Genomic DNA, 11,321 nt, shown 5'->3' with positions numbered 1-11,321 from the left:
TGTGTATCTGCGTCCTTACCTTGTTTAAGAAGCCCTGAAGGTTCAAAACAAACAGTTCAGCCACTGCTGAGAACGCTGTGTTTTATTGTAATCTCGGGCTCAGCGAGATCTCTGAAAAAACCCGGTCCGATTACGTAAACACCGAAACAGCAGATCGTCCTGCTCCGGGCACTAGTCCGGGCACATCCGGTTGCGTACATTGAACCGCAGAAGAAGAAGAATAACGTCGGTTGTGGAGGTGTTTCACGAGCGACAGTGTCTTCTGACTCTGGGTCTGACTCCTGGTCAAAGTCATAAAAGGGACTGTGGCGGGGAGTCGTGACGAAGCTATTTTTAAACATTGTTAAAACAATGTTTTGATAATGAGGAGCAGTGCATCCACCGTTCCAGAGGGGGGAGCTGCGCTTCTGAGAGCGGGTGTGATAATTATGTCACTTCCGGGTATTGGACAATCACAAGACTCTGTCTTCTGGGTGAGAGAGTTGAGTCTCAAATCTCGCGGCTGGGAAACACCGTCAGAAAAGAGGATTTCTATGGGTTCGTTTACAGAAACTAGGAGGTTTTTGACCATAAAAACAAGTTAATGTATGTAAGTAGACCTCCATAACTAACATATGTGAGCTTTAATAACTTGTAGTGACTAAACTGTCTTCTCAGGTGTCAGAGAGCCTGCTGATGAACCAAGGCGACTTCCTCATCAGAGACTCTCAGTCCAGTCAGGGTGACTTTGTCCTCACCTGTCACTGGGAACAGAACATGCATCACATCCACATCAGGACCACGTCAGTTCAGTCCAGCGAGACCTTCCCCCAGATCCAGTACAGCTTAGAGGGTGAGGCCTTTGACACGTTACCAGCCCTCGTCCACTTCTACGTGGGCAGGAAGATGCCTGTGAGCCGGTGCAGCGGCGTTCAGATTCAGCAGCCGGTGAACAGGACGCTGCCACTCAGAGATCTGGAGACGGCCTTCGGCACCGATGTCAGTCAACAGTTCTGTCATCGAGGGCTGGGTCATGACTGCACAGGTGGAGAGGAGAAGGTGGAGAGGCTCCGCCCATGGAGGTACTGACTCACTTTAAATTAAACTGTTGCTCAGATGCAAAATAAGCGATGTTTCACTCACATGATCTCTCAGTGTCTTTACTCTCAGTCTGTTTCCATTCCAATTTTTCACATTAACTTTTTTTGATGAACCAGCTTTTCTCTTTTCTTTTTCTCTCAGACCAAAACACTTTTATCTAATATTTAATTGGTAACAATAAACAATACCAGATTGTTGAATCCTGAATATGGATACAGTGTCTGTAGGGCCCTCTACTGGATAAAAATGTATAGCAACCACAAGTTGACAGTAATACAACAATAATGTAATCTGCCAGGTTTGCCCATTCCCTACCACGCTACAACTACACAGAAAAGGTCTAAAAGGTCCACTGTGTCTGGACCACTGCCATGTGTCTGTCTGTTTAAATCATGACTTTCAAAGAGATTTTACATCTGAACGGTTCATGGGGGGAAATGTGCAGCTTGAAGCCCTGAATGTGATTTTGTGAGAGGTTAATCAATAAAAGTAGAACAGATAAAATACAACAAAATCTCCTTCATGTGACTGTTGCCAACATATAAATACAATGATGTCCTGCTTTCTGTGTGCCCACTCTCTCTCTCTCTCTCTCTCTCTCTGTACAGTCCTTCCTCTCTCCACCACAGGGAGGCAGATAAAAACCAAGTAGAGGATGAGCAGACTCAGGTGGCTGCTGAAGAATCCATCCCATCATCTCTAAACAGCAATCACAGTAGGTTTGAAACCAACACAAACTCTTATGTATTTAATGTTAAGGTTAGATGTAATAATGTGTGAAAAAGCACAAAGATCTGCTGTGAGTCCATTAAAAAATAACACAATTCATTGCAGAATTGAATGTGATTAATCGCATCTTCATTGATATTCAAATTATATATAATGAAATAATTCAAGTAAGCTTATTAAAATGCAGATACTAATATTAGAAGAATCTTTGGAGATTTTCTCTCCATCATCGTTCACATCCATCTGTTCATGCTAAGGTGGCATCAGAGGTCAAAGGTCAGCCACCACAGTTGTATTATTGTAAATCATTGGTTCTCAAAGTGTGGCCCACGGGCCAATGGCGGCCCGCAGAAACATTTCTGGCGGCCCGCAATGAATTACAGTTGATAGTTTTGATCCAGGAGGTACTAAGCTTGTTAAATGTTTATTGGACATTACTGGATACAGATCAATAAGTGTAAACAAAAATACTGGGTATATACCTGGTTTCTATATGGTGAATTTTAGTGTATTATTGGGTTATAAGCTGGTAATAAGCAGGTAGCTACAGCCCCCAATTACTAGCTATTTACTCAGTAAATATATGGTAACAGAAATGTGTTACTTGGTATTAACCTGTAATTAGAAGGTAAGAACAATGGCCAAAATACTGGGTAATTACCCATTAAATTATAAAGTGTTATTATATTAACGCTTAAATAACATTATATTAACGCTTATATAACTTAACGCTAAACTGTAGAACTGCAATCTGGTCATTAAAATGATTACTAATGGGATTTCTTTCTGTTTTTTTGGGAGGGGGGTTTCCTTTGGCGGCCCTCAGTCCAATGTTGGGTTCCTAAATAGGTATCAAAACTTTGAGAACCCCTGTTATAAATGAATCTATAATTCATTAATGAAAAACATAATTTAAATGTCATCAGACTCATGTCATGTGACTTGTATGACAGTCACATGACATTCCAAACACAAGAAAACTGCTGAATGCAAAGTTCACCGAAATCGCAATGAAGAGAAAACATGAATATTCTGACTTGAGGTCCATTGTTTTCATGACAAAATAATTGGTCTACAGACTCCAAACTTACAAGAACAAAACAGCAAAGTCATCACCCACGCATCGTACATACAATATCGATCATTTCCCACTCCTACCTTCCCCAAGGAGATTAAAAAGTATGAAATGTAATAAAGCCTGCTTCAGCAGAGGCCTCATACCTTCAGTCATCTCCAACTTAAACAAAACAAAGATGTATATGTGCTGTGTTACGACCAGGCCTAGAGGGAAAACCTGATCACAACAAGAATAAAGAGACTCCCTCTTCCCAACTCCCAAGAAACCACCATATCAACACATCAAACTAACCATGTTAAAGGTTTATTAAAACCAAGCACAAAATGTCTGCTGGCAGTCTGGCTGTGAGAGGTTTGACGAAGTCTTCTGCAGCTGGAATGTTCAGGCCTCTTATTCAGATTCACAAGGTAGAAGCACACCACGTGACGACCGTGGTGTCGTAACAACTGTATGTTATGTTTTTTCCTTTGTGTCTTTGTGTCTTTTCATGTCCTGTATGTTTTTTCTGCTGTGATTTTCACAAAGTGAGACATGGAAAATGAAAACAAATTTCTCCAAGGGGACAATAAACTTACTAAATAACTATCTAACCAACTAACTAACCAACCATCTTTGTTGTCCTTTCTCCTTCTATCTTCAGCCTCACAGTGCAGAAGCCTGTGCAGGAGTCAGGCATGCAGCGCGGCAGGCAGCGCTGCTCCATCTCCATCCCTCGCGATAGTCCAACCCACATCCTCTTGGAACAGCACCCTCCCCACATACCTTCCCCACCTGAACCAGACCCCCACCTCTGATCCAGAGGGAAGCTGCTACACTGAGCTGTACCTCGGCCCACAGACTTATGTGGAGAGGCTGTGGGATGAGAAAGGCTCAGGAAATGTGTACTCCTCACCTGTGGTGGAGGCAGTTTCTTCTTTTGGTCCAAGCCGGTACAAGTCCAACCTGATACCTAAGGAGAATAAACCATTGGAGGTGGGCATTCTGCGAAGGGTTAAGGATCTTCTAGCTGAAATCGACCCCAGGGCGGCGGCCAAACATATCACCAAGGCTGACTGCATGGTAGTATTTAAATTCCTGTTATTCATATTTTTTCCATCATCTAAGTCATAAATCATAGTTTGCCTGAGTGGGTTCCTTTGTTTGGGTAAAGAACAATCTCACAGAGCCACAGAGGATCCATCCTTCTTCTACTATCCACATGCAATAGATAAACAGTGGATTAGCAAAAAAAAAAAACATATTCACAAAACAGGGTGAGAGAGAGATGAGAAAGTAGTGCTAGGATAAGATGTGACAACATTTTGTTACACATCGAAACATTAAGTTCAGCCTAATAACTGTGTCTGTGTTTTCCAGGTGGCCAGAATTCTGCAGGTGACACCAGAGGTGCAAAGGATAATAGGAGTCAGCTCTGGGATGGAGCTGCTCACGTTGCCACATGGTCATCAGCTGCGACAAGACCTGCTGGAGAGGTTTGTTCTCACGCTGGCGTACACAGAAAACAGATTGTCATAGGTTTAACTCTGCTAAAAAACATTTAAACAGTGTTAAGGCTAATAAGACTATATAGATTTATGGGCTATATAGTACATACATATAACAGTAAATTACATGTTTCTTTCTCTGTTTAATCTATGTGTTTGTTCAGGTTTCACACCATGGCGATCATGTTGGCTGTGGACGTGTTGGGTTGCACAGGGACGAACGAGGAGAGAGCTTCTCTGCTTCATAAAATCATCCAAATCGCCGCTGAGCTCAAGAACACCATGGGAAACATGTTCGGCTTCGCAGCCGTCATGAGAGCCTTACAGCTGCCACAGGTAAACAGTACGTGACTCCACCACCAGTGAATTAATACTGATAATCAATAATTATTTTATTTATATAAATGACAGCAGGGAGTTGACTAAAAGAAACCCATAGTTGTAAAATGACCAGATTACCAGGATTATGTGACGATGTGACAGATGGGGCCTCTCTCATATCATCAGAGCGTTAAGATGTTTCTTAGCTGATTAAAAGAAGTGTGCAGCTCGTCACTCGCCGTCTCACCATCACTCACTGTCACTCATCTTTCATGTCCTTCAGGTGTCCCGTCTGGAGCAGACATGGGTGGCACTACGGCAGAGACACACAGAGGGCGCTGTTCTCTACGAGAAGACTCTGAGGCCATTTGTGAAGAGCCTGAATGACGGCAGAGGTAGCTGTTTCAACACATGGTTATAGATAAAATATTAATATTTATGGTCATTCTACTCTAACATTAGAACAGCTGACATATAATACAGTGTACAAGACAGATATAATGACAATTTCTGCCACTAGGGGTCTCTCACTCTCTCTCTCTCTTACACGTGTGTAGAAAGTTATTTGTGATAATGTTTTATTACATGTACAACATGTAACCAGGTTTGACTGACATTTCTACAGAAACTAGGGATGCAACGGTACAGTTTCTCCACAGTTTGGTATGTATCGCGGTTTTGGGGCCACAGTATCGGTAGAGTTTCGATATCTTAAAGGTGCATTATGTAATAAATCTAAAGCAACTGGCCATAAAATCCTCCTAATATTTCACAGAGACTCAGGAATAATGTTCATATAACAAACTGAACTCACCACCAACAACAGTACAGTCAAAATATTTGCATTAAAAAATAATATTTTGCAGACTGCAAATCATGTTTATGTTTTGCAATCATGTTTTGGCATGTGGCGCCACCTACCGCCGTCTACCGATCATTGCAGTCAGTAGAGTCTCAGCTGCCGAGCAACCATGGGTTGCCAGTTACGTCAAAATATGAAACCTAAAAGACTGCGGAATTTTGAATTTGAATGTAGTAACCGTTTTTGGCCACATTCTTACATATGGCACCTTTAAACAATAGTGCTCAGATCAAATGAAACAGCAAACATAAAACCACTCCTCCTGAGTGGATCTAATCACGCACCATTGTGCATTTTAATACAGTTTGACGGACTGAAACGTACCGAAATACCGTTGTTTGCCATTGCGTATTGAATTGAACAGGGTGTACCGAACGGTTCGGTAAAATACCGAATACCATTGCATCCCTAGCAGATACTCATGGACTTGCAGTGAATGTATTGATAAACAGTACAGGTATCAGTATGAGTGTTGAGCTCACCTTGACTGTGAGCATCTGTCTTCTTACAGAAAGCTGCCCGTTGTCAAATGTCACTTTTCCCCATGTCCTCCCGCTCTTGTCTCTGCTGGAGAAGACAGTGGCAGTGGGTGATGGGACAGAGCAGTGGGACATGGCAGAAGCCAGCATGGACGCAGTCATGTTCCACTTGGGAGCAGCGAGGACCATTGCACAGCTGGGTGGTATCTACCGCTCTAATGCTGAGAACAAGCTCCAAGGTAAAAACTAAAAGAGATCAGATGTGACAGGAAGTCTGGCAGACGATGACATCACAGTGGAAGAAAAGGTGCAGTGAGCAGGATCACTAGGATCCTGAGTTTTATCCACATACGTACTGTACTTATATACTGTATATACAGTTGTGCTCATAAGTTTACATAACCTGGCAGAATTTATGATTTCTTGGCCATTTTTCAGAGAATATGAATGATAACACAAAAACTTTCACTCATGGTTAGTGGTTGGCTGAAGCCATTTATTGTCAAACGACTGTGTTTACTCTTTTTACATCATAATCACAACACAACTACCCAAATAACCCTGATCAAAAGTTTACATACCCAAGTGACAGCTTGAAGTCTTTTGTGGTAGTTGTGGATGAGGCTCTTTATCTTCTCAGATGGTAAAGCTGCCTGTTCTTCCTGGCAAAAAGCTTCCAGTTCCTGTAAAGTCTTGCATGAACTGCACGTTTGAGGTCTCCCCAGATACCTCTGTCCTGTATGATCTGTCTCTGTCACAACATCATTCATTCATATTATTTAAAAAAAAATATATAAAAATAATAAAATAAATTATTATTTTTGTGCCATGAACCTGAAACGAGAAGTTAAAATAAATAAGAGACATTATATGATACAATTTTAACTGCTTTGTTGTCGACTCTGAAGTAACTAAGTAGTTACGTTGAATGTTGCAGGTTTCCAGGAGCAGGCGGAGGTTCAGGAGATCTTCCTCACCGACTTCCAGTTGAGGTTGCTCTGGGGAAGTCGAGGAGCTACGGAGAACCAGGCTCTGCGATACGCCAAGTTTGACCAGGTGCTGACCGCCCTGTCCAACAAACTGGAGGCTCCTGTCAGACCACACTGACCCCAGAGCTGAACGAGTGGACTGTCATAATCTACAGTGTCCCACGGTGTCCTATATTTAAATAAAGATACATTACAATAATGAGGAAAGCCAAGGGAAGTAAGAAAATAAGAAAATGAAAGTTACCAAACATTCTGCGAACACAAGAAGAGGAAGACGACGACGGCAGAGACGAACGATGTGGGATCATACAAAAACGTCCGGTGACTCAGGGATCTTCAAAAAGAAGTTGCATCCATGGAGATAAAACAATACAATAAAAACAGATTCACTGAGAGTTGTTTTGGTGTGGACATTGACTTCATCTAAATATTATCATCATAAGGTTTGGACCGTTGTTTGTTACTTTATAAGGGTGCTTTCACACCTACAGCATTTGGTGCGCACCAAACGTCTTTGGTCCTTATATAAATATATGCAATATACTCAATAGAAATGACAGGTAGTGTAATAGCATTGAGATGGATTGAAGAAGTCAAACCCCTGAAGTCAGTCATATGTTCAGACTCCATGGCTGTACTGCAAAGTTTTATGTCTGGAAATTCTTACATAACAATACATATTTCATTGGGTAAAGGAGAAGGAAAAGCTATGATTAAAGTGGAGATTATGAAAAGATGGCAAGAAGAGTGGGAGGCTGATTGCAGTGGTAGAAAATATTTCAAGGTTCACAATCAGGTTGGGGGGAGAAGAATTAGAACAGTGGGGTTTGACAGAAGAACAGGAGTAGTGTACACAAGACTGAGACTAGGACACACAGGCCTTAATTCAACACTGCAGATATTAGGGAAAAGTGATGGTCTGCGTATAGAATGTAAAGTTGATGTTGAGCAATGTACTGTACAAAATATAATGTTTTCAGACGGGAATGGAGTGAACAGGAAGTAGAAACAGGAATACACAACATACCGGAAGAACAAGGTATGCAGAGGAAAATAATTAAAGCCCTTATCAGTTACTTAAAGAATACAAGATTAATGGAAATAATTTAGATAAATGTATTTACTTTTTTATTAAATGTATTTATTTATGTATGTATTGTTATTATTATTACTATTATTTTATTGTACTTATTTATTTATTTATATTATTTTCTCCTGTGCGTCTATCCCATCAAGTCCCTTTACACACTCCTGTACAGTAGGTGGCGGTATACGCAAAGAAAAGCTGTAACCCGCCATTAATAAGAAAGAAGAAGAAGAGTGCTCCGGTTGTATTTAGCTTGTTTTCGTTTACGGTATCCGCAAACATGTCTGTGATTCGTTGTGTTGTCTTTTTATCACTTTATAACCAAGTGTGCGGCGTTTTTCACAAACTTTACTGCAGCGTGGCAGAGAACTGTGAGTGCGACTTCAGACCCAACATCAAAGGTAACTCAGCCTTTCACGATTCACCCTCCCGTTTCCGTGTCTGTGTCCCGGTGTCTGTGTTCACTGTCCCGGTGTCTGTGTTCACTGTCCTGGTGTCTGTGTTAGTGTTGGTGTGTTCTGGTGGTGAACCGGACAAAGTGCCGCTCCTTTTCATCTTATTAAAAGTCTGTGTTCACGAAGAACGACTTCACATTTTCACTCGTAGCTAACGACAAAAGATGAAGATCACGTCACTGTTGTGTCGTACTTTACAAACTCACTTCACTCCGCAGTGACTGAAATCCCCTCATTTACAGCTTCGTCCTTTAAGAAGCTGCTGTCATACTGACACTGGTGCAGGAAACATGGACGAAATGAGAAGACTTTTACCAGGATTGGTAGATACTCGGGGTTGTGATGAACGCACTGATGATTCCAGTTAATTAAACTTTAAGAAACAACCTCTTCCTGTAAAACCATGTTAAAGCGTCAACGTTAACGTCACTTGTGTGTTCTGTGTTTGTCTCCATGATCAGACTTGGAGTGGGACCTCTACAAGAATATTTATGGACAACACCTGGCCCAGGACATTGTGTCAGAGGAGGTTTCCACGTTCCTTCAGAATAAAAGCCCCGGGCGGCCCCTGGTGCTGTCCTTCCATGGCTCCTCTGGGACCGGAAAGACACTGGTCAGCACAATGCTGGGAAATCATCTGTACGGCTCAGCCATGAGCAGCCCATATGTCCACCAGTTTGTCCCCACCCTGCACTTCCCCTTACCTCACCTCATCAAAGAGTACAGGGTAAGTTAGAGTTCGGGTTTCTCTCTTTTGATTCTCTAATGTACTGGGATATGGTAAAGGTGCAGTTTTCACACACGAGACATGAGTTTCTCCAGAATCTATATTTCAATCAAATTTTATTTACAAAGCCATGTGGTCACACACTGGACAGGTCACCCGTCCATCACAGGGACACATAGACAAACAACAACTTTTCACTCGGGCACAACATGAGTAAACAAAAACAATCCCATGACAGGACAATGATATGCTGCCTCCAAGACATTTCCCTCCTTTCATTTGCAGGTGGAGCTAAAGAGCTGGGTTGAGGGGAACCTGACAGAATGTGGTCGCTCTGTCTTTATTTTTGATGAGATGGAGAAGATTCCTCCTGGTCTCATCGATGTCCTGGAGCCTTTCCTGGGCCCTGATCATGTTGTGTTTCGTACCAATTACCGCAAAGCCGTCTACATCTTCATCAGGTGACTCACACTGACATCTGAACATGGTGGTGGTTTTTCCGCTGCTCCACATCTGCTGTTTGTCTGTGGGACATTCAATGCCACACTAAACCACTGCAGTAAGCTTTTTAACTGCTCTGCTTCCAAACTGACGCTGTACTATACTGTAATAGAATACATTAATATAGTACACACTGATCTGTGCATATTATACACAGTCTCCTGCTGGTTTTCAATGAGCCAGCCCAACTGTTCCTGGTCAGCCAACAGTGCAGAGATATTTAACCGTCCGTGTCTGCAGAATTGGCCAAAAGTCTTCAGTAATGAGTTGCAGAAGTTTGTGGAGGTTGTGCACAGCTGTGATGTTGTCATCTCTCTTTTCTTATGTGATTTATTTCATTGTCCCTTTAGCACCACAGGAGAGAAGGTGATTAACAAAGTGACAGAGGAGAATCGTAAGGCTGGGCGGGAAAGAGAGGAGATCAGGCTGACTGATCTGCAGGATGACATCGCACACACACTTTACAACCACAACACAAGTAAGTCGCCCACAAATCATTTCAAATTAAGTTTAAAATGTATGCATAATACATATAAACATGCAATTTATCAGTGATAAACTATTAAACTTCTGTTAAATCTGTGAATATCAAAGGTTGAAACATCTAATTTAGAGAAGAAGTCATTTAGTAAAAGTTTAGCAGTAGCTTTTCAAACATCTGCTTCCTGTTGAAAGTTTAATGAAACATAAGATGACAAACATGTTCAGAGTTCAGCTGGAGTATTCATTAAGCTTTTTGTTAATTGGTTAAAGTTTGGGCCTGAGACTAAGCCTCCGTGTGTCAGAGCTGGCTCTCAGAGCAGATTTTGTTGACTGAAGGCTCTTTGTCATAGAAATGACTATAGAAGCTACAGTGTGTTTTTGTCCCCTCCTCATGTTCAAACCAAGCCTGTGCCTGCTACTCTTTTAAAAATGAAGAAAACTAACATGAATTTCTTTCTTCAGACGGCTTTTTTCAGTCCAGCATCATCAAGAAGAAGCTCATAACCCGCTTTGTTCCCTTCCTGCCGCTGAGCCGGCACCACATTGAACGCTGTGTCCGTTCCCAGCTCTGCCAGAGGGACAGCTGTAACCGCAGTGACGTGGTGGAGGCAGTAGGGGGCGACATGATCTACACTCCTGTCCCTGGACAGTATTTCTCCACCACTGGCTGTAAAGCAGTTTCTGCCAAAATCAACTTTTTCCTTTGACTTGAGGGGAAACTGCGATGGAAAATCCACACGAGGCCAATCTGTTTGAATGAGTTCGTGCCACTGAGATGTCCAGAGACAAGATGTCCAGAGACATCCAGATAATGCACCTCAGGCTGATGTTTCTTCACTAAAGACTCTACATGTCCATCTGTGAGGACAGGACAGTTTGTCCAGGGTACAAGACACTGATGGTGAGATGTCTCATTCTACCTCAAAACCCAACTTCACCGTACATTCATGAAGTTGGTTCCATGTGGGATGAACGTGACTCTTTGTCTTAAAAGAATCGTCTTTTCACATTCTGGTGGAAATATGGAAAAGATTGTCTTTCTATTC

General features: G+C 42.1%; 2 protein-coding genes across 2 annotated transcripts in view; both read left to right on the top strand.

Annotated features, from left to right (window-relative positions):
* The window catches only part of sh2d3cb (SH2 domain containing 3Cb), a gene marked incomplete at its 5' end in the record, with an annotated part of 12,242 nt that extends 5,034 nt beyond the window's left edge, over nucleotides 1-7,208 (top strand). The window contains 8 exons of the mRNA XM_083902376.1: nucleotides 658-1,061; nucleotides 1,689-1,795; nucleotides 3,528-3,946; nucleotides 4,244-4,359; nucleotides 4,536-4,707; nucleotides 4,976-5,087; nucleotides 6,066-6,272; nucleotides 6,971-7,208. Coding sequence (XP_083758502.1) covers nucleotides 658-1,061; nucleotides 1,689-1,795; nucleotides 3,528-3,946; nucleotides 4,244-4,359; nucleotides 4,536-4,707; nucleotides 4,976-5,087; nucleotides 6,066-6,272; nucleotides 6,971-7,140 — 1,707 coding nt within the window. The 3' untranslated portion in view covers nucleotides 7,141-7,208. The remainder of the gene's footprint in view (nucleotides 1-657; nucleotides 1,062-1,688; nucleotides 1,796-3,527; nucleotides 3,947-4,243; nucleotides 4,360-4,535; nucleotides 4,708-4,975; nucleotides 5,088-6,065; nucleotides 6,273-6,970) is intronic.
* Nucleotides 7,209-8,388: 1,180 nt separating this feature from the next.
* Nucleotides 8,389-10,982, top strand: tor2a (torsin family 2, member A; the record flags this gene model as incomplete). Its single annotated transcript, XM_083902156.1, has 5 exons — nucleotides 8,389-8,510; nucleotides 9,026-9,291; nucleotides 9,577-9,752; nucleotides 10,143-10,270; nucleotides 10,738-10,982. The coding sequence occupies exons 1-5, from the start codon at nucleotides 8,390-8,392 to the stop codon at nucleotides 10,980-10,982; spliced, it is 936 nt and encodes a 311-aa protein (XP_083758282.1). The 5' UTR covers nucleotide 8,389.
* Between the last annotated feature and the right edge of the window lie 339 nt (nucleotides 10,983-11,321).

Source organism: Microchirus variegatus (assembly GCF_963457635.1).
Source record: "Microchirus variegatus genome assembly, chromosome: 16".
Lineage (NCBI taxonomy): Eukaryota > Metazoa > Chordata > Actinopteri > Pleuronectiformes > Soleidae > Microchirus > Microchirus variegatus.
The sequence above is the reverse complement of the archived record's forward strand: the minus strand, read 5'-3'. Positions and strand labels throughout refer to the sequence as shown.